The 23889-nt window shown below is 44.4% G+C and overlaps 1 protein-coding gene across 2 annotated transcripts in view; it reads right to left on the reverse strand.

Moving 5' to 3' along the window:
• Positions 1–2782: 2782 nt before the first annotated feature.
• The window catches only part of LOC147431043 (uncharacterized), a 63098-nt gene continuing 41991 nt past the window's right edge, over positions 2783–23889 (reverse strand). For both annotated transcript variants that reach the window (XM_086494506.1, XM_086494507.1), the window contains exons 6-7: positions 4120–4404; positions 2783–4004 (exon numbers count right to left, since the gene is read on the reverse strand). In XM_086494506.1, the coding sequence (XP_086350632.1) occupies positions 3186–4004; positions 4120–4404 (1104 nt within the window). In that variant the 3' untranslated portion in view covers positions 2783–3185. The remainder of the gene's footprint in view (positions 4005–4119; positions 4405–23889) is intronic.

Below are 23889 nucleotides of genomic sequence, written 5' to 3' on the forward strand. Positions count from 1 at the left end.
TCTTGCAATCAGTGCATTCCAAGAGTCCACACTCCGTACATGAAGCTCCTTGAGCACTTGCATAGAGCCACATGCCTTCAAGATGTAAGCATAGCCTTGAAGAAGAAAGTATAGGTGATTGAATTTGGAGAAATACACCTGGCTTGCATCCACTACAAATAGCCTAGAGCTTTCTGGCCTTGCTCTTGTTGCGCACATCCCACAATCCATGCATTCCAAGAGGCGAAATTTCGGATAGGAAGCTCCTCAAGCACTTTTTGTGCTTTCTCAAGTGCACCACATTTGGCACACATATCGACGAAGGCATTGCCAAGCATGACATCTTTTTATAACAACAGCCCCTTACTAACAATATCAACCTGATTTTTGTGCCTATATTAGCATCTTACGTGGAGCCAGTTACAAGATATTGCCAATACTTATGAGTTGAGCAGCTTGGTCCTTTTCACCATGCCTGCCATGGGCCACAAGCCTTCGAGGTGGAAGCGTAGGTGATTGCAATTAGAGACATGCCTTCCCTTCGTATTTGGTAAAAACAACCCAAAGCTTCCTTGCCACGACCACATTGACCATATCCCGCAATCCACTCACTCCAAGAGAGACAGCCTAAAGAGGATCCCCATAAAAAATTTCTCGTGCTATCGTGACGACACCACATTTGGCATACGTATAGATCAAAGCACCACGAAGCATGGCATCTTGCTCCAATAGCCCTGGCTAGCAATCTCATCGTGAATTAAGAAATCATACATGTAAAGGTCTTGCGTAAAGCCACAAGCCTTCGAGATGGAAGCGTAGGTGATTGCAATTCGAGACAGACCTTCCCTTTCCATTTTGTAAAAACACCCCAAAGATTTATTGCCACAGCCTGGAGATGTCTGGCACTGCTCTTGTTTCGCACATTCCGGAATCAGTGGATTCCAAGAGGCGACATTCTGGATAAGAAGCTCCTCAAGCACTTTTTGTGCTTTCTCAAACGCACCACATTTAACATACATATCGACCAAGACAATTCCAAGCACGACATCTTTTTTCTTGCGTAGAGCCACGCGCCTTCAAGATGCATGCATAGCTGATTGCATCTAGAGAGAGGCCTTCGCTTCGTATCTGTTGACATTCCAAACAGAAGCTCCTCAAGCACTTTTTGTGCTTTCTCAAACGCACCACATTTAACATACATATCGACCAAGACAATGGCAAGCACGACATAATTTTTCTTGTGTAGAGCCACACGCCTTCAAGATGCATCCATAGCTGATTGCATCTAGAGAGAGGCCTTCGCTTCGTATCTATTGACATTCCAAACAGAACATTGGACAACTGTTGACAAGCTGCTAAAAAGTGAAGTGGTTTTTCCCTAGAGCATATGAAGAGAATATGTTGAGGGTTTCAAAGCTTGGGCAAGTTGCCCCCACCCCACACACACACACACACACACACACACACACATATACACACACAACTTCAAATAGACTCCTTTAATACACTTTCTTCATCAAGCATGTGACTGTTGAGGTTGTAAGTTGGAAGCAAAAAAATTGCCATCTTCTTGTAACCACTAGCCACTATACAAACAAATATTCTGTCAATCAATGCAATTATTTTGTAATCAATGTAGACTCCTGAACCTTGTAATCAATATTCTGTTAATCATACTTTGTAATCAATGCCTACTTTGTATTCTATTCTGAACCTTGTAATCAATATTGTGTTAATTAATGCAATTATTTTGTAATCAATGTAGACTCCTGAACCTTTGAATATAGCTTTAAAGATGACACATATATCCATTACCCTCGGGTTGAGTAGAAGAGCCACAATATGGATGGAAGAAAAGAGGGGGACTGTGTGCATGAACTCAAGTCTACACGAAGTAACAAATCACGTGCGTAAGCAAATTGATGAAGTCCTTGCCTTGGAACTGGGAGGATGTGAGTTCAAGCCCCTCTAACCCTGGTTTTTCACCACAGAACTAAATGGTTGAGGTCCGGGACTCTAGATCCCCTTTAAAAGTGGGTGTGCAATAGTGTCAAAGAAAGTGGCTAGAAAAGCTAGGCATTCTGGCTGCCCTAGTTGTAACAGAACCCGGTAGTGGAGGACGTCGAAGAGTAGCATGAGATGTGCAAGATGTTCTGCATGAGAGAAAATTCCCAAAGCCCCTCATCACCAAGGGAGAGAATATCACCCCCATCAACACAAAGGCCACATAGAGGAAAGAAGGACCCACCGGCTGAAGAGAGATTAATGCAATTTTACTTTCAACCTCCCAATCAATCGGGGAGATGCATCATGGGATGGGTGATTTAGAACCTCCCAACCACTGGGGGAGATGTGTCATGGGATGGGTGACTTGGAACTTCCCAATCCCTGGGGGATATGTGCCATGGGATGGGTGACTTCAGCTTTACAGGTTGCACCGAAGGGCAGTGGAGGTAAGAGGAGACTTTAAAGCAGGGAAATGCTTTCACTGCAGGCTTGTCATTAGAGGAGATTATGCAAGGAATGAGGAGAGTTAAGATTCTCCATAAGTATAGCTTAATACTGCAAAAAGGTGAGGTAATAACAGAACTGTACGAGGGCTTCTATTCTCACGCACTACATCTCGTGTTTTCCATTTCTAGAGAATTGCCTCTCCCTACTGCCCCTGTTGCACATAGTGCGACTCAGCTCTTAGAGGATCGCCAAGGATTTTTCCGTATGTTCGGTAAGGAACTGACCAAGTTATAAACATTTCTGGTGTGTCGCAACATGGGTGACGGGAGCATTGGTACGGAAATATTCATCGTCAAAGAAGATTCCATAAGAGGCGATATGCAACCGTGAAGTCACTCCCATAATCTGCAATACCCACGAGGGATATGACCAACAATGTGCAGTTTTTCTCTATCAATATCTCTAGCTCTTACATCAAGGTGACTAATCACCTTTATCAAGCCAACTATCATCAGGCCAACTAGAGCCTGCATTGGCAACAAAATCACGGATTGAATACCTAGATAACCAGCTACTTGCACTTGGAATGTCTCCACATAATCCCACTCTTGCAACTCTTCCAGTCATGTGGACAGATTACACAAAATATTTGCTTCTTGAAGAAAGAGTTTCATCTGAGCTGCCAAGTGATGACACATATATTGCTTCTATAAGCAAGAAATTCATGGGTCATGCTGCTAAACCTTAGCTGTTCAAAATGCAAATTTGTTGGTATCCACACTTCGTAATCTTTGAATCTCTTGATCCAATCCCTTTATAATCCTGTCCTCCTCCTTGTAGACTCCTGTCTGCAGCAAGTCTAATCTTTGCTTTGTGAGCCTTTTAATCTCTGCAGTTTGGAATTCAGATAGCTGTGAAGTGTAGAATGAGACATCAAAGCTCCCAAAATCATCATCCACATCGGTATGCCGATTCATTGAATGTCCATCCAACAAGCCCATCCTCATGACTGGCACACTTCCATCATCTTTTGTGGCAGCTTCCTCAAACATGGAAGTACTCAAATTTACATGGGACAAGTTATCTAAAGCATCGAATTCTTCATTAAAGCAGTCATCAAACTCATCCCTTTCATGTAGCATTGAAGAGTAGCCTTGCTTCAACACTTCACCCGCCGCTGAAACATCATCAGTTCTCATACTCACCTGCACCGCCTCGTCTAAGAAATTCCCCTTCTCCACACCATCCTTTGTAAATCTTTCATTAACTCCCAAATTGCCAGAAAATGGAAGTGTAGATGCTGCATACGTATTATGAACTTCTTTCCCACCACGAGACGTTGAATTAAGCTCATTTTTTGGGGCCATTAAGGTTGGATTGTCATGCATCTGAAGTCGCTGTAATTGCTCCTTCAATTGGCGCAATTCCAATCTTTCCTGGTCAGTCTTCCGTGCCTGAGACTCAATAAGAGACTGCAAAGCAAGATTTCCCCGATCTTGGGCACGTCGATTGGCCTCATTTTGTGTCCGCTGCTTGTGAAGCTTTGCAAGCTCCCTAGCCAAGTTCTGGACCTGAAAGGTTGCCATAGGGCAGGCACAAGATCACAAGATCAATCTTCATGAAGATTACAAAAAGAATCTATTCAGTGACCCAAGTAATATATTCCTTCTGAATGATAGATGATACCTGAGCCTTGTAATCATTCTTGGTTCTTATGGCTTGTTCATAGTTCCTCTTGAAATCATTGCATTGTTGCTTCAAAAGCATCACTTGCCCAAGCAATTCTGCTTCCGATGTTTTGTAATGTTCAGTTTTATATGCGCAGAATTGCTTTTCCAGTTCTGCAAGAGCTGCATTAGCTGTCGCATGCCGCTTCTCTAACACAGAATGCTGCTCCTTTAATGCAATATATTTGGTTCTCTCCAACTCCACACGATGTTCACACTCGGACTGTAGCCGCTTCACTGCGACCTGTACTTTGGAAAGGCCAGTTTTCTCAACAAATAAGCAGCAGACATTAAGAGATGTGTGCAACATTGTGTGCGTGCACATGAGAGAGAGAGAGAGAGAGAGAGAGAGAGAGAGAGAGAGAGAGAGAGAGAGAGAGAGAGAGAGAGATGAAATGAAATGAAATGTTATATTAACATCTTCAAAAGGCCAAAATGACCTATGAGACCAATCTGTTACAAAATAGTGAATTTGATACCATGTCTGGGTACAAAAGAACTAGAACAAAAATACTACTACTACTAGAATCCATCCTCATCTGCACTCTGGATGTTGAGTGTGCAACATTGTGTGCACGCACATGAGAGAGAGAGAGAGAGAGAGAGAGAGAGAGAGAGAGAGAGAGAGAGAGAGAGAGAAATGAAATGAAATGAAATGTTATATTAACGTCTTCAAAAGGCCAAAATGACCTATGAGACCAATCAGTTACAAAATAGTGAATCTAATACCATGTCTGGGTACAAAAGAACTAGAAAAGAACTAGAAGTGGAACAAAATACTACTACTACTACTACAATCTAAAACTACGTGGGTGTAGCAGCTGATACAATAGGTACCCGGTAAACTGGATGTAACAGTGTGTGAAACAAAGATGGAAGAAATGGTGAGGATCCATCCTCATCTGCACTCTGGATGTCGAGAGAGAGAGAGAGAGAGAGAGAGAGAGAGAGAGAGAGAGAGAGAGAGAGATGAAATGAAATGTTATATTAACGTCTTCAAAAAGGCCAAAGTGACCTATGAGACCAAACTGATACAAAGCGGTGAATCTGTTACAATCTCTGAAAAGTGTGAAAGTGTGAAAATAAATGTGAAAAACTAAATACAAAGTATTAGATAAACTTCTTAGGAGCATTCTGGGTGTCTAGCTAGAATGCTTCTAATCCTTTGTTGTAGTCTCCTCCGGTGAAGTGTGCTTCTGCATCTCGGTCGTGGTCGTCTCGATTTCCTAAGCTCAATCGCCCTGTCAATGAGGGTGCCTTTGGTATGTGGGTACTCCTTTGTGCTCGCTGCTGGCCTCTTGCTTCTCCTTCCATTCCTGCTTCTCTCGATCCGAAGAAATCTGTGATCTGCCTCTGAGGCTGTAGTGCTCTTTGTCTTCTCATTAGATTATCCCTGTGCCGATGTAGTTCCAATAGGTACAGGCCTAAGCACCTTTGATCTTGGTATTGCATGACTCTATCTAGAGGTCCAAAGACTTCATTAAATAGGCAATGGAAACGCCCACGTATCTCATAGTATACGGTGCAATGACATATGTAGTGTAATTCTGTCTCCGGCTCCATTCCGCATAACTTGCAAATTCTGCTCTCAGGTGGGATTCCCCTAAATCTGCCAAATTCAATTTCCAGTTGGGGTGAGGATGTACGAATTTGACCAATAGCACATCTCAAACCATGAGACAGGTGGGTATCCATGTAGCTCGGGCGAATCACAAAACCATCTTCAGATAGCTGTAGGAAGTTTTCTTTGTAGTCGGCCATCTTCGTGCCCAATTCTTGTGTAGGGTCTACCCATGTCCTCTTAGTGTCCAACTGTATAAGATCCTGGCGGATGATTTTATTAATCTCCGTTCGTGTGATTGCCAGTGATGGAGCCTCAAGAGAGTATTGGAAGGGGGGTAATCTTTCCATACTGAACCCGTGTCTCTGAAACCACGAGGACAGTTGCGCATACCAGCATGATGTATCTCCTTTCATTGCTAATTGTCGAGAGGATTCGAGGGGAAATCTAGTATATCGACAATTATTTGTATCCCATAAACCATGTATAAAGGACACTGATCTGGTAAGAGCTTCAATTTCTATCGGAGGGGCAGCTAGTTCCGCTCGGGTAATCGCGTGTGGTACGGAGGCCTTGGCTCTAATCATTCGGGAAATCATAGATACCAAAGGTCTCTCCATTGACTTCCAATTATCCTGATCCACAGATGGTCCCCATATCTGGACCCCATAAAGCATAGCCGAAGCCACCACAATATCAAAGAGCCAAAGTTTTGTTCGTGGTTCCTGAAACTGCACTTGTGAACACATCCTCTCCAACCCTCCCAAGGCCGCAGAGGCTCTGGACAATCTAGCATCCGCTGCTTTCATAAGAGTAAACTTTGGTCCTGTAAATACCACACCAAGGTATGTGTATGCATCTGTGTACTCTACTGTATTCTGGCCATATGCAAATGTAGGTGCCGATCTCCTACCCCACTGCGGTGTGGTGTTAAACACCATAACTTTGGTTTTACCCAAATTTACCGACAGTCCGCTGTCCTCCGCGAATTTATGTAATGCATCTAACTGCCTCTGCATTCCATCTGGTGGTTCTGCTATCAATACAATATCATCTATATACAACAACAAAGGGATCCATGACCTTGCAAGTTGAGCATCTCTGTCACCCTGTCTATCAATGTAATCTGATACCTCATCTATATACATACCAAAAAAAGGAGGGGACAGTGGGCATCCCTGCTTTACTCCAACAGTGGAATGAACAATGTCAGAATCCCCTTCTGGAGTACGTACACTAGTTACTGACCCGTATAAGGCCATGATCCCCCAGATAATCTCTTTGGGGACCCCTAACTATTGCATTCTACGCATCAATCTGGCCCTTGGTACTGTATCAAAAGCTTTCTGAAAATCCACAAAGCAACAATACATCCTTCTCCCGCTTGCTCTTCCTTCCTCCATAATGGCTCTGAGCGTAAGAATATGATCTAAAGTGGAGTAACCCCTCCTGGATCCAGCTTGTCCTGTTGCCCTTATGCCCTCATTCTCTGCCCATCTACTCAATTTTTGTTCCAGAATGGATGCGTACAGTCGGGTCAAGGTGTGACCCACCATGGTACGGTAGTTCCCGGGTATCATAGGATCCCCTAACTTGAAAATAGGTACGATAGTAGATAATTTCCAAGATTCAGGTAATCCTTCACACATGACCCAATTAAACAGACGAGCAAGGACTTCTGAAAGTAGATCCCTTGCATGGATCAGATGTTCTGCTACTAAACCCTCATGATCATATGCTCTTCTTGTCTTCATCTTATCAATGGCTTTTTCCACCATTTCCGTAGTAAAGAAAGTACTAGTAGCAGGGCATGGCTCTAGTGGATTTGGTAATGGAGGCTGTCCAGATACCGTATATAATGATGTTACATATTGACCCCAAATCTCAGGAGAAGTAACTGTCGGAGGCAATGAGTGCTCATGAAATAAATGCCAGGCCTCATGTGAGTCCTGACTCAAGAAGAGCTGATATAAATCCTTCTCCAGTTTGGCTAAAAATGCCCTTTTCTTGCGACGTACTATACACCGAAGAGCAATCCGAGACTGCTTATATGTGATGATCCCAAGTGTAAGCTCTTTCTCGACCTGGGTTCTCGTCTCTCTGCATTCCTCGTCGTACCAACTGTTTTGAGGCATGTTCCCAGATCCTCTCTTCTGATCAGGCTGAGTATGTGGGTATGCCTCTTGTGCTGCTCCATGTAGTATCTCTGTTAGCTGAGAAGTAATCTCCTCTACAGTATATACTGGCTCAGCTGCCCACATCCTATTATAGATCTTTTCCACATAGACTGAATCAGTCTCTGGCGTGAAAGTATTTGTGTGTGTCTTCTTCCTTTGTACTTAAGAGGCATTGTATTGGAAGGAGATTGATAAGGTCAAGAGAGCATGATCCATTGCAATCCCAACCGGTCTGGGTCCCACCTTAAAGTCCTCGATACTAGAAATAAAGCTTGGTGAAGTCATGACATAATCCACTGTATTGGCCCCATGCCTGTGCGGGAAGCATGTGAATCCCCCAGATAGAGGGAAATTCTCTAGACCATTAAGTATGGCCAAACCATGTGTAGTTGCCATTTCCATGAGATGTCTCCCATATTCAGTGTGTTCTTTATCCTGTGAGTTTCTAGTAAGCCCCCTCCTGTGATAAATCCACTTCTCTGAGCGTTTCCTCAGAAGTATCATAGAATACTGCTTGAGAGTTGGCCGTTCTGGCATTAAAGTCTCCTAAGAGAACGATGTCTCCATCTCTAGAGAACTCCCATATGTCATTATTCAATATGGAGAAAGGGGATTGTCCTTTAGGTGAGGAGTAGACTAATGTACTTGGAGGGAAGTAGCATATAGCGATATATAGAAATCTACCTGTCTCGGCTCTCATTCTCACCCACATATACCTTGCTTGTTCATCTTTCCTCATAATCTGTAGTAGTGGTTTCAGCTCCTCTTTAGAGAGAGAGAGAGAGAGAGAGAGAGAGAGAGAGAGAGAGAGAGAGAGAGAGAGATGAAATGAAATGTTATATTAACGTCTTCAAAAGGCCAAAATGACCAATCTGTTACAAAATAGTGAATTTGATACCATGTCTGGGTACAAAAGAACTAGAACAAAAATACTACTACTACTAGAATCCATCCTCATCTGCACTCTGGATGTCGAGAGAGTATGGCTCGAATCCTCTGCTGTAGTCTTCGTCGATGCTGTGTAGCCCCTCTCCTCAATTGTGACCGTCTGGATCTCCGTAGCTCTAGTGCTCGGTCGATGAGAGTGCCGGTAGTGGTCGAGAGAGTGTGGCCGAGCTCTGCAGTGATGGTTGCTCCTCTGCTATCCCATATCTAGTGAAAAGAAATATGTAATCTGTCTCTGGGACTGTCTCTCTCTAGCTCTCCCCAATAAAGTGTCTCTATATCTGTGTAACTCAAGTAGATATAGCCCAAGACATCTCTGATCCTCATAACTCATGACCCTAGAGAAAGGATCGAAACCCACTTTGAATAAGCAGTGAAAACAGCCCCATATCTCATAGTACACTGTGCAATGACATATGTGATGTAGCTCTGTCTCTGGCTCTAGCTCGCATAAGCAGCATATCTTGCTATTTGCTGGTACGACTCTGAATCTACCAGTCTCAATCTCCAGCTGATGTGAGGATGTGCGTATCTAACCAATGGCACACCGCAAACCATGAGACACATATGTGTCCATGTAGCTGGGTCGAATCACAAACCCATCTCCTGTGAAGTGGAGAAGGTGCTCCCTATAGAAAGCCATCTTTGTGCCCAACACTTGTGGCGGCTCTATCCATGTCCTCCTGGTATCCAGCTTGTCACGATTGTGACTATGTTGACAGCAATACATCTACTCCTAGTTGCAGATACGCAAAGTGCCATGCCAAGGAGGACCCCTGCGCTTGGATGGTCACACCCCTTCACCCAAAGGACGTGTCCGCCAAAAGCCACACTCCTTCGACGACTGGTCACACCCCTTCGCTCTACGGGTGCGACTCTTCGCCCAATGGTTGCAGCTCTTCACTGAAAGGATGTGTCTTTACGTCTAAAGTCGTGTCTCTTCACCAAGAGACGTGTCTTTTCATTTGTCTCTTCGTCTCCTATATAAGGAGCCCTTGTATCACACATTCAATTAATCAAACACAGAGTCTTCTAAGTCTTGTTTCGAGTACAATTCAAGTTTCTTAAGTCTTAATCATGAGTTTAAGTACTTAATAAAGGATTAGTACCTAGAATCCTCACAGTGGTATCAGAGCAAATTTTTCCCCGGGACCCGAAGGTTGTGAGCCTCTCACCCTCGCCGCTACCCTCTCCCGCCCTTCCGGAGTTGTATGGAAGCAGAAGAAAGATGGTACGCATGTGCATACAAGCATGAGGTAACTTAAATCTATTCTGTTCCAATTCTATACATAAAGGATACAGGACAGAACACAGATGTGTGTGTGGGGCGTACCCGGAGAACCCTGCGTACCCTTCATCGGATTGCACTTCTTCGCACCCGTGTGTTAGCCCCTCTTCATGTGAAAGGACAACACCTATTCGTGAGAGGGCACCAAGGAAGGCACCCCTTCACTGAGGCAGCACCCCTTCGCGAGAGGGCCCCCTTCCTTCCCCCAAATCGCACCCCTTCATTCACCCAAATCGCTGGCTGCTGAAAATTCCCAAGCGGCAGAATTTCTTACGCTGCACTTTATCAAACGCTGGGCAGTGATGAAACGTTGCGCTGCTGAAATCCTTAAACGCTGGTCTTTTTCACCAAACGGCAGCAAATTTCAGCCATGCTGGTCTTTTATTCTACGCTGAGGCTTTATTTTACGCTGGCAGCACCCTTATAAGATTGATAATTTAACTTATTAAAATACCCCAAAATTTCAGCCCCAAAGTGGCCAGCCAACATTGACTGACATGCCCTAAATTTTTAAAGCCCATGTGAACACACTTAATCACTTAAAAGGCCCCAAAATTATTAGGTGCTCTAGGTGCTCCTCTTCGTGCTCACAGTTGCATGGATGCTGACGCCAATGAGTTCTGCGTGCCAGTGCCATTCTTGAGCTACCTTGATGTACTCCCAGAAGAGCCTCTTCCGAGAACTTGTTCCCGAACCCGAAATTATCATTATTTCCAACTCACCGGCACCAAAACCAATTCCAGAGGTTGTCCCAGAACCTATTCCCGACCCAGAACTTGCGCTTGTTCGAGTTCCTTTTGGGACGTAACCATGCCAAATTCTCAGGACGGAAGTGGTCGATTTGACGATGCCCTTACTCTTATTAAGGAGAAGATTTCCACACTTTCCATAAGCCTCGCATCACTTCACACTCGCTTGGATGAGATGCACACGGAAAACACTTCTCGAAGTCGACCTGCTGTTTCTCGAACTACTAATGCAGCATCTTCAACACATTCTTTCGAAGCTTTAGTGGATGAACCGAACGAACCAGATCCAACCGATGAGGTAGACAATCGCGAACTTCAATTACTTTATAAAATTTTTAATGCTGCACAGAAGAAGAAGCTTGATGTTAAATTGCCGGAACCATACACTTCTCGCCGCGACAAGCGCGTGCTGGACCAATGGCTGTTCAAAATGGAGGTTTACTTAACAAACACAGACTTGGTCGAGAGTAAAAAAGTTGCACCTACTAGTTCTCTGCTCAAGGACACAACATTTCTTTGGTGGCAACGACGGGTTGCTAATGGTAAACACACACCTTCTTGGGATAAAATCCGGCGTGCTATTCGCAAGGCGTTCGAACCTGCCAATGCGGATTTTCATGCCTGGTCCTCTCTTCGCCGCCTGAGCCAGACAGGTTCCTTGGCCACGTACATCACAGAGTTTCGAAGGCTAACTCTGGATATAGAGACCCTTAGTCCCTCTGATAAACTTCACAGCTTTATCGACGGACTCGAACCCAACCTGAAGGACGATGTGCACAAATACAACCCTACTACCTTGGATGCTGCAATTGCCTAGGTGGAGCGTCTTGGCGATAATCGACGCCCTACAAGGAATTTTCTCCCTGGTAACAGATCTTCAAATAGCGCTCGCGTTTCACAGCCGGATCGCAGAGACAACTATAGCCAAAGTCAGCAACATCAGTCTCAGTTCAGAGAGCATGCAACGCAACCTTATTCAACTTCAAGGTTCTATTCTCAAGATCGACAATCTGAAAGCAAATCTTCTATACATGTTCCTCCACTTGATCGTGGTAAAGGACGTGATTTTTCTCAAGATCGGCATTCCAATACTCAGCAAGGCTCTTCGTCAAATGGATCTTCGACTTCAAAGAAGGAAGGATTATGTACAATTTGCAGTGGTGACCATAGATGGTATCAATGTCCAAAGAGACCAAATCCGTTTAATTCGAAAGGAAATTCCAACGCGGAAACATCATCAAATTCTGAACAACCAGACTCTGCTAAGGATAAAGGAAAATATGTGGTCAATACTATTCGTGTCTCAGAGGATACGAGTATTCCTATGAAGCATGCTCAGTGCAATTCTTCAGTATTGGAGCCTCTCTCAAAGCAAGTTTTGAGCCTTCTTGGACTACTCCATGGTCGCTACATCAATATTTTGGTGGACAGCGGATGCTCGAATAATTTCACCAGCACTCAAATAGTTCAACAGCTTGGCTTACCAACTCAGAAGACATCTCACTTATCTGATGTGGAATCAGCAGATGGATCAATTTTGACTTGTGATCAGACAGTTCGATAGTTGCAACTCAAGATTCAAACTTATGCAGATCAAGTGGATTTTGAAGTCATGCCTTTATCTTATTACGACATGATTCTTGGTCAGCATTGGTTATTCCAATATGATCCAGCAATTAGCTTTCGAGGACATACTATCAATTTGTTCAAAGATGGACGTGAATTGACTTTACGCGGGCTTTCTCATGCGTAAAGAGTGATTCAAGCCTTACGTGTACAAGTCAAGCAACATGATACAGTGGATTATGAAGAGAATATGATTTCCGATACAGATGCAGATATTATTATTGATGAACTTTTGAATTCATTAACTTCTCCTGAATCAATTGATGAAGACAAAGATAAGAAGATAGTTGCAAATTCCGAGTTTGAAGATGACTATGCTTTCTTTGATTCTTTACTGGAAGATGATATGCCGATTACAAGTCATGAAGTTACATTTCCAGAAGATGATGCTGGAGAATTTTGGGATTCATTATTGGAAGATGATTACAGTCTCAAGCCAAAATCCTCTCAAGTGATTACTAAAGTTGAAGTTACCCCATCTGGAGAGTACCTTGAGAAGATTTCCTTTTCCCCAAATATTTCGCAGTTATTGGAAGATTTTGAACCAGAAGGCTTACATCACACGAAAGATTTTGAAGATCAACCTCTTGTTGCAGTTAACCTGATTATGCCGGATTCCTCTAAAAAGTCTTTGAACAATGCAATGACATGGGATTTAGCAGTCAAACCAAAAAGGTTTCGCAAGAGGCAAAGGTTAAAGACAAAGGTTTCAGATAACTCAAAGACTGAAGATTTTCGAAGATTCAATGCTTTTCCAGAGTTCTATCAACATCAGAAGTCATTTCTTTGGCACGGGCTCTCATTTTAAATGGGAGGGAATGTCACGATTGTGACTATGTTGACAACAATACATCTACTCCTAGTTGCAGATACGCGAAGTGTCATGCCAAGGAGGACCCCTGCGCTTGGATGGTCACACCCCTTCGCCCAAAGGACATGTCGCTTCGCCAAAAGCCACACTCCTTCGACGACTGGTCACACCCCTTCGCTCTACGGGTGCGACTCTTCGCCCAATGGTTGCAGCTCTTCGCCGAAAGGATGTGTCTTTACGTCTAAAGTCGTGTCTCTTCACCAAGAGACGTGTCTTTTCATTTATGTCTCTTCGTCTCCTATATAAGGAGCCCTTGTATCACACATTCAATCAATCAAACACAGAGTCTTCTAAGTCTTGTTTCGAGTACAATTCAAGTTTCTTAAGTCTTAATCATGAGTTTAAGTACTTAATAAAGGATTAGTACCTAGAATCCTCACAGTGGTATCAGAGCAAATTTTTCCTCGGGACCCGAAGGTTGTGAGCCTCTCACCCTCGCCACTACCCTCTCCCGCCCTTCCGGAGTTACATGCAAGCAGAAGAAAGATGGTACGCATGTGCATACAAGCATGAGGTAACTTAAATCTATTCTGTTCCAATTCTATACATAAAGGATACAGGACAGAACACAAATGTGTGTGCGGGGCGTACCCGGAGAACCCTGCGTACCCTTCATCGGATTGCACTCCTTTGCACCCATGTGTTAGCCCCTCTTCATGTGAAAGGACAACACCTATTCGCGAGAGGGCACCAAGGAAGGCACCCCTTCACTGAGGTTGCATCCCTTCGCGAGAGGGCCCCCTTCCTTCCCCCAAATCGCACCCCTTCATTCACCCAAATCGCTGGCTGCTGAAAATTCCCAAGCGGCAGAATTTCTTACGCTGCACTTTATCAAATGCTGGGCAGTGATGAAACGTTGCGTGGCTGAAATCCTTAAACGCTGGTCTTTTTCACCAAACGGCAGCAAATTTCAGCCACGCTGGTCTTTTATTCTACGCTGAGGCTTTATTTTACGCTGGCAGCACCCTTATAAGATTGAGAATTTAACTTATTAAAATACCCCAAAATTTCAGCCCCAAAGTGGCCGGCCAACATTGACTGACATGCCCTAAATTTTTAAAGCCCATGTGAACACACTTAATCACTTAAAAGGCCCCAAAATTATTAGGCGCTCCTCTTCGTGCTCACAGTTGCATGGATGCTGACGCCAATGAGTTCTGCGTGCCAGTGCCATACTTGAGCTACCTTGACGTACTCCCAGAAGAGCCTCTTCCGAGAACTTGTTGCCAAACCCGAAGTTATCATTATTTCCAACTCACCGGCACCAAAACCAATTCCAGAGGTTGTCCCAGAACCTACTCCCGACCCAGAACTTGCGCTTGTTCGAGTTCCTTTTGAGACGTAACCATGCCAAATTCTCAGGATGGAAGTGGTCGATCTGACGATGCCCTTACTCTTATTAAGGAGCAGATTTCCACACTTTCTATAAGCCTCGCATCACTTCACACTCGCTTGGATGAGATGCACATGGAAAACACTTCTCGAAGTCGAGCTGCTGTTTCTCGAACTACTAATGCAGCATCTTCAACACATTCTTTCGAAGCTTCAGTGGATGAACCGAACGAACCAGATCCAACCGATGAGGTAGACAATCGCGAACTTCAATTACTTTATAAAATTTTTAATGTTGCACAGAAGAAGAAGCTTGATGTTAAATTGCCGGAACCATACACTAGTCGCCACGACAAGCGCGTGCTGGACCAATGGCTGTTCAAAATGGAGGTTTACTTAACAAACACGGACTTGGTCGAGAGTAAAAAAGTTGCACTTGCTAGTTCTCTACTCAAGGACACAACATTTCTTTGGTGGCAACGACGGGTTGCTAATGGTAAACACACACCTTCTTGGGATAAAATCCGGCGTGCTATTCGCAAGGCGTTCGAACCTGCCCATGCGGATTTTCATGCCCTGTCCTCTCTTCGCTGCCTTGGCCAGACAGGTTCGTTGGCCACGAACATCACAAAGTTTCAAAGGCTAACTCTGGAGATAGAGACCCCTAGTCCCTCTGATAAACTTCACAGCTTTATCGACGGACTCGAACCCAACCTGAAGGACGATGTGCACAAATACAACCCTACCACCTTGGATGCTGCAATTGCCTATGTGGAGCGTCTTGGCGATAATCGGCGCCCTACAAGGAATTTTCTCCCTGGTAACCGATCTTCAAATAGCGCTCGCGTTTCACAGCGCGATCGCAGAGACAACTATAGCTAAAGTCAGCAACATCAGTCTCAGTTCAGACAGCATGCAACGCAACCTTATTCAACTTCAAGGTTCTATTCTCAAGATCGACAATCTGAAAGCAAATCTTCTATACATGTTCCTCCACTTGATCGTGGTAAAGGACGTGATTTTTCTCAAGATCGGCATTCCAATACTCAGCAAGGCTCTTCGTCAAATGGATCTTCGACTTCAAAGAAGGAAGGATTATGTACAATTTGCAGTGGTGACCATAGATGGTATCAATGTCCAAAGAGACCAAATCCGTTTAATTCGAAAAGAAATTCCAACACGGAAACATCATCAAATTCTGAACAACCAGACTCTGCTAAGGATAAAGGAAAATCTGTGGTCAATAGGGTTCGTGTCTCAGAGGATACGAGTATTCTTATGAAGCATGCTCAGTGCAATTCTTCAGTTTTGGAGCCTCTCTCAAAGCAAGTTTTGAGCCTTCTTGGACTACTCCTTGGTCGCTACATCGATATTTTGGTGGACAGCAGATGCTCGAATAATTTCATTAGCACTCAAATAGTTCAACAGCTTGACTTACCAACTCAGAAGACATCTCACTTATCTGATGTGGAATCAGCAAATGGATCAATTTTGACTTGTGATCAGACAGTCCGACAGTTGCAACTCAAGATTAAAACTTATGCAGATCAAGTGGATTTTGAAGTCATGCCTTTATTTTATTACGACATGATTCTTGGTCAGCATTGGTTATTCCAATATAATCCAGCAATTAGCTTTCGAGGACATACTATCAATTTGTTCAAAGATGGACGTGAATTAACTTTACACGAGCTTTCTCATGCGGAAAGAGTGATTCAAGCCTCACGTGTACAAGTCAAACAGCATGATACAGTGGATTATGAAGAGAATATAATTTCCGATACAGATGCAGATATTATTATTGATGAATTTTTGAATTCATTAACTTCTCCTGAATCAATTGATGAAGACAAAGATAAGAAGATAGTTGCAAATTCCGAGTCTGAAGATGACTATGCTTTCTTTGATTCTTTACTGGAAGATGATATGCCGATTACAAGTCATGAAGTTACAGCTCCAGACGATGATTCTGGAGAATTTTGGGATTCATTATTGGAAGATGATTACAGTCTCAAGCCAAAATCCTCTCAAGTGATTACTAAAGTTGAAGTTACCCCAGCTGGAGAGTACCTTGAGAAGATTTCCTTTTCCCCAAATATTTCACATTTATTGGAAGATTTTGAACCAGAAGGCTTACATCACACGAAAGATTTTGAAGATCAACCTCTTGTTGCAGTTAACCTGATTATGCCAGATTCCTCTAAAAAGTCTTTGAACAATGCAATGACATGGGATTTAGCAGTCAAACCAAAAAGGTTTCGCAAGAGGCAAAGGTTAAAGACAAAGGTTTCAGATAACTCAAAGACTGAAGATTTTCGAAGATTCAATGCTTTTCCAGAGTTCTATCAACATCAGAAGTCATTTCTTTGGCACGGGCTCTGATTTTAAATGGGAGGGAATGTCACGATTATGACTATGTTGACAACAATACATCTACTCCTAGTTGCAGATACGCGAAGTGTCATGCCAACGAGGACCCCTGCGCTTGGATGGTCACACCCCTTCACCCAAAGGACGTGTCTCTTCGCCAAAAGCCACACTCCTTCGACGACTGGTCACACCCCTTCTCTCTACGGGTGCGACTCTTCGCCCAATGGTTGCAGCTCTTCACTGAAAGGATGTGTCTTTACGTGTAAAGTCGTATCTCTTTACCAAGAGACGTGTCTTTTCATTTATGTCTCTTCATCTCCTATATAAGGAGCCCTTGTATCACACATTCAATCAATCAAACACAGAGTCTTCTAAGTCTTGTTTCGAGTACAGTTCAAGTTTCTTAAGTCTTAATCATGAGTTTAAGTACTTAATAAAGGATTAGTACCTAGAATCGTCACAGTGGTATCAGAGCAAATTTTTCCCCGGGACCCGAACGTTGTGAGCCTCTCACCCTTGCCGCTACCCTCTCCCGCCCTCTTGGAGTTGCATGGCACCAGAAGAAAGATGGTACTTAATAAAGGATTAGTACCTAGAATTGTCACAGTGGTATCACAGCAAATTTTTCCCCGGGACCCGAACGTTGTGAGCCTCTCACCCTCGCCGCTACCCTCTCCCGCCCTCTTGGAGTTGCATGGCACCAGAAGAAAGATGGTACGCATGTGCATACAAGCATGAGGTAACTTAAATCTATTCTGTTCCAATTCTATACATAAAGGATACACGACAGAACACAGATGTGTGTGCGGGGCGTACCCGAAGAACCCTGCGTACCCTTCATCGGATTGCACTCCTTTGCACCCGTGTGTTAGCCCCTCTTCATGTGAAAGGACAACACCTATTCGCGAGAGGGCACCAAGGAAGGCACCCCTTCACTGAGGTTGCACCCCTTCGCGAGAGGGCCCCCTTCCTTCCCCCAAATCGCACCCCTTCATTCACCCAAATCGCTGGCTGCTGAAAATTCCCAAGCGGCAGAATTTCTTACGCTGCACTTTATCAAACGCTTGGCAGTGATGAAACGTTGCGCTGCTGAAATCCTTAAACGCTAGTCTTTTTCACCAAACGGCAGCAAATTTCAGCCACGCTGGTCTTTTATTCTACGCTGAGGCTTTATTTTACGCTGGCAGCACCCTTACAAGATTGAGAATTTAACTTACTAAAATACCCCAAAATTTCAGCCCCAAAGTGGCCGGCGAACATTGACTCACATGCCCTAAATTTTTAAAGCCCATGAGAACACACTTAATCACTTAAAAGGCCCCAAAATTATTAGGTGCTCTAGGTGCTCCTCTTCGTGCTCACAGTTGCATGGATGCTGACGCCAATGAGTTCTGCGTGCCAGTGCCATTCTTGAGCTACCTTGACGTACTCCCAGAAGAGCCTCTTCCGAGAGCTTGTTCCCAAACCCGAAATTATCATTATTTCCAACTCACCGGCACCAAAACCAATTCCAGAGGTTGTCCCAGAACCTATTCCCGACCCAGAACTTGCGCTTGTTCGAGTTCCTTTTGAGACGTAACCATGACAAATTCTCAGGACGGAAGTGGTCGATCTGACGATGCCCTTACTCTTATTAGGGAGCAGATTTTCACACTTTCCATAAACCTCGCATCACTTCACACTCGCTTGGATGAGATGCACACGGAAAACACGTCGACCTGCTGTTTCTCGAACTACTAATGCAGCATCTTCAACACATTCTTTCGAAGCTTCAGTGGATGAACCGAACGAACCAGATCCAACCGATAAGGTAGACAATTGCGAACTTCAATTACTTTATAAAATTTTTAATGTTGCACAGAAGAAGAAGCTTGATGTTAAATTGCCGGGACCATACACTGGTCGCCGCGACAAGCGCGTGCTGAACCAATGGTTGTTCAAAATGGAGGTTTACTTAACAAACAGGGACTTGGTCGAGAGTAAAAAAGTTGCACTTGCTAGTTCTTTGCTCAAGGACACAACATTTCTTTGGTGGCAACGACGGGTTGCTAATGGTAAACACACACCTTCTTGAGATAAAAGCCGGCGTGCTATTCGCAAGGCGTTCGAACCTGCCAATGCGGATTTTCATGCCTGGTCCTCTCTTCGCCGCCTGAGCCAGACAGGTTCCTTGGCCATGTACATTACAGAGTTTCAAAGGATAACTCTGGAGATAGAGACCCTTAGTCCCTCTGATAAACTTCACAGCTTTATCGACGGACTCGAACCCAACCTGAAGGACGATGTGCACAAATACAACCCTACCACCTTGGATGCTGCAATTGCCTATGCGGAGCGTCTTGGCGATAATCGGCGCCCTACAAGGAATTTCCTCCCTGGTAACAGATCTTCAAATAGCGCTCGCGTTTCACAGCGCGATCGCAGAGACAACTATAGCCAAAATCAGCAACATCAGTCTCAGTTCAGATAGCAAGCATTGCAACCTTATTCAACTTCAAGGTTCTATTCTCAAGATCGACAATCTGAAGGCAGATCTTCTATACATGTTCCTCCACTTGATCGTGGTAAAGGACGTGATTTTTCTCAAGATCGGCATTTCAATACTCAGCAAGGCTCTTCGTCAAATGGATCTTCGACTTCAAAGAAGGAAGGATTATGTACAATTTGCAGTGGTGACCATAGATGGTATCAATGTCCAAAGAGACCAAATCCGTTTAATTCGAAAAGAAATTCCAACGCGGAAACATCATCAAATTCTGAACAACCAGACTCTGCTAAGGATAAAGGAAAATCTGTGGTCAATACGATTCGTGTCACAGAGGATACGAGTATTCTTATGAAGCATGCTCAGTGCAATTCTTCAGTTTTGGAGCCTCTCTCAAAGCAAGTTTTGAGCCTTCTTGGACTACTCCATGGTCGCTACATCAATATTTTGGTGGACAGCGGATGTTCGAATAATTTCATCAGCACTCAAATAGTTCAACAGCTTGGCTTACCAACTCAGAAGACATCTTACTTATATGATGTGGAATTAGCAGATGTATCAATTTTGACTTGTTATCAGACAGTTCGACAGTTGCAACTCAAGATTCAAACTTATGCAGATCAAGTGGATTTTGAAGTCATGCCTTTATCTTATTACGACATGATTCTTGGTCAGCATTGGTTATTCCAATATGATCCAACAATTAGCTTTCGAGGACATACTATCAATTTGTTCAAAGATAGACGTGAATTGACTTTACGCGGGCTTTCTCATGCGTAAAGAGTGATTCAAGCCTCACGTGTACAAGTCAAGCAACATGATACAGTGGATTATGAAGAGAATATGATTTCCGATACAGATGCAGATATGATTATTGATTCATTCAGGTCTTGACGAATGAGTCTAGTAATCTCCACCCGTGTAAGAGACATCGAGGGTGTGTGTAGAGAGTACTGGAAAGGGGCAGCATGTCCATGGTGACGCCATGCATTTGAAACCATGATGCCATCTGTGCATACCAGCATGAAGTGTCCCCCTGAAGAGCTAACTGTCTGGAAGACTCAAGGGCCAATCTAGCATATCTGTCTCTAGTAGTATCCCACAAGCTGTGCACAAAGGAGACTGATCTGGCAAGCGCCTCAATCTCCATATGAGGGGTAGCTAGCTCTGCTCGAATGATAGCGTGGGGTACGGAGGCCTTGGCTCTGATTAGTCAAGAGATCATAGATACCAAGGGCCTCTCCATACGTCTCCAACCATCCTGGCCTACAGAAGGTCCCCATATATGCACCCCATATAACATAGCTGAGGCTACTAAAGTATCAAAGAGCCATAATTTTGTCCGAGGTTCTTGGAACTCAACCTGCGAACACATCCTCTCCGAGCCTCCCAAGGCCGTATAAGCTCTAGTCAGTCTAGTCTCTGCTGCTCTCACCAAAGAAAACCCCGGTCCAGTGAAGACTATCCCAAGGTAAGTGTATACATCTGTATACTCCACAATATCCTGACCATATGTGAAAGTAGGTGATGATCTCCTGATCCACTATGGTGTGGTGTTAAACACCATAACCTTGGTTTTACCAGGGTTTACAGACAATCCACTATCCTCTGCAAAACTGTGTAATGCATCCAAATGTCGCTGCATACCCTTTGGTGAGCCAGAGATCAACACAATATCATCAGCATATAACAACAATGAAATGCACGTCCCTGCCAGCTGGGCACCTCTATCGCCCTCTCTGTCAATGTAATCAGACACCTCATCAACATACATACCAAATAGAGTAGGAGAAAATGGGCAACCTTGTTTCACCCCAATAGTAGAGTGAACTAAGTTAGATATCTCCTCCGGGGTGCGTACATGTCCCATCACTGATCTGTATAAAGCCATAATCCCCCAAATCAACACTGTGGGTACCCGCATCTCCTGCAGTTTGCGCATCAATCAAGCTCTCGGTACCATGTCAAATGCTTTCCAGAAATCCACAAAGCCACAATAAATCCGTCTCCCATGTAACCTGCCCTTCTCAATGATGGCCCTGAGTGTCAGAATATGATCAAGTGTGGAGAAACATCTCCTGAAACCAGCCTGACCCTTTGCCCGTACACCCTCACCCTCTGCCCAATTACTCAACTGCTGCTCAAGAATGGATGCATACAACCGTGCCAATGTGTGTCCAACCATAATAGTGCGGTAATTCCCAAGCTCTGTAGGATCACCTGCCTTGAAGATAGGCACAATAGTAGACAACCTCCAAGTCTCAAGTAATCCCTCACACATGACATGATTGAACAACACTGCAAGAACCTCTACCAGCATATCCCTAGCATGTATAAAGTGCTCCGCTACTAGACCCTCGTGATCATATGCCTCCGGGTCTTCATCCTGTCAATGGCTCTCTTTACCATCTAAGTGGTAAAGAAGGTGCTCGTAGGTGGGCATGGCTCTGTAGGATCTGGAAGGGGTTCCTATCCAAGAATCGTATATAACGATGTCGCAAACTGGCCCCACACATCAGGAGAAGTAATCACTGGGGGAGGGGAGTGCTGATGAAAGAGTCGCCATGCCTCTCCCGAGTCTCTACTCAAGAACAAATGATACAAGTCTCGCTCCATCCGAGCCAAGTAAGCCAGTTTCTTCCGTCGCACAAAGCACTCAGAAGCAATCCGAGACTGTTTGTAATTGATGACTCCTAAAAGAAGATCCCCTGAAGTTGGGCTCTCATCTCTCTGCACTCCTCATCATACCAACTATTCTGGGGCATGCTCCCAGAATGTCGCCTCCGATCCAGCTGAGTGTGGGTATGCTACACCATGCAGTGTCTCGGTCAGTAAAGTGGTGCACTCCTCCACTGAGAGGCCTGGACCAACTGTGCATAGACGATCCCAGATCTCCTCTATATAAACCGAGTCTGTCTCTGGTGTAAATGTATAACGGGTATGTGACCTGACTCCTGATGTCTGGGCTGTGCTATATTGAAATGAGACGGACAGTGTCAAAAGAGCATGATCCACTGCCACTCCCACTTGTCTGAACCTACTGTGAAATCTTGAATACAAGGAATAAATCTCGGCTATGTCATAACATAGTCTATTGTACTCGCCCCATGTCTATGTGGAAAGCATGTGAAACCTGTTGTTCCGGGAAATCGTTGTAAGCCATTAAGTGTAGGTAACCCATGTTTAGTCGTCATCTCCGTGAGGTATCTCCCATACTCCGTCTGCTCTCTGTCATGTGAGCATCTGTCAAGCCCCAACTCACCCACATCTAGCTCTCTAAGCATCTCATCTGAAGTGTCGTAGAAGACTGTCTGAGAGTTGCCCATCTGAGAGTTGCCCGTTCAGGCATTGAAGTCTCCTAGCAGGATGATATCACCATCCCTCAAAAACTCTTTATATATCATCGTCTAGTATAGAGAAGGGTGACTGCCCTCTGGATGCAGCATATACTGATGTACGCGGGGGGGGGGGAAGTAACATATGGCAATGTATAGAAATCGACCTGTGTCAGCTCTCAACCTCACCCACATGTATCTAGCATGATCATCTCTCCATACAATGTGTAGTAGTGGCTGTAACTCCTCCCTAAATAGCATTGCTACACCTCCTGATCCTCTACTCTCATGCTCAAATCTCGTGACTGTCCTGTGGGCTGTCTCCAATTTGTACCCCACCACACGTGGCATCAGCTGTCCAAGGGCCTGGTGAGTCTATGAGAAGAATACAATGTCCCTGTCTGTAAAACTGTCCTCAAAGGCACCAACGTCCAGCCTCATAGACCCATTACAGTTCCAAGTAGCCATCTTTAGTGTGGTCCCATAGATCTCACACCTTCATGTAGAGCTCTGCTCTACAATCACCACCCGACCATCTCTGTAAAAGGCTATCTTCCCCTTTTCTCTTGCGACCCTAATCTCTGGCATGAATTCCTTCATGTGGGCAAGCTGTGAAGGGTAAGATCGTCGCCAAGAAAGACACCAGTCTTCTTGAGAATGGGCTCCTTCTCAAGAACTCCTCCTTCGCCTCAATACAGAGGAAGCGCAAAATAAGAGCCCTCTCTTTCGCTGTATCCCCCATGCCTCCACTCTTCTTGCCAACTCTCCATGCTCTTGTATGCGTCGCTTTATCTATCCCCATTAGTACCATGAGCTCCTTCACTTCTTCGTCGACTTGATCCCGGTCTTTTGAGGCCGGTGACCCTCACATGTAAAGCCCTTGTACGCCTTCGTTGTTCCTCTTCAAGTCTCATGTTGATGATGGTGGGAATGAGGGTTGATACTTCTTTTCCTTTGTCCTTCTTGGCCACCGCTATCCACTTCTCTGTC

Source organism: Adiantum capillus-veneris, chromosome 21 (genome assembly GCF_014529385.1).
Source record: "Adiantum capillus-veneris isolate H3 chromosome 21, ASM1452938v2, whole genome shotgun sequence".
Classification (NCBI taxonomy): Eukaryota; Viridiplantae; Streptophyta; class Polypodiopsida; order Polypodiales; family Pteridaceae; genus Adiantum; species Adiantum capillus-veneris.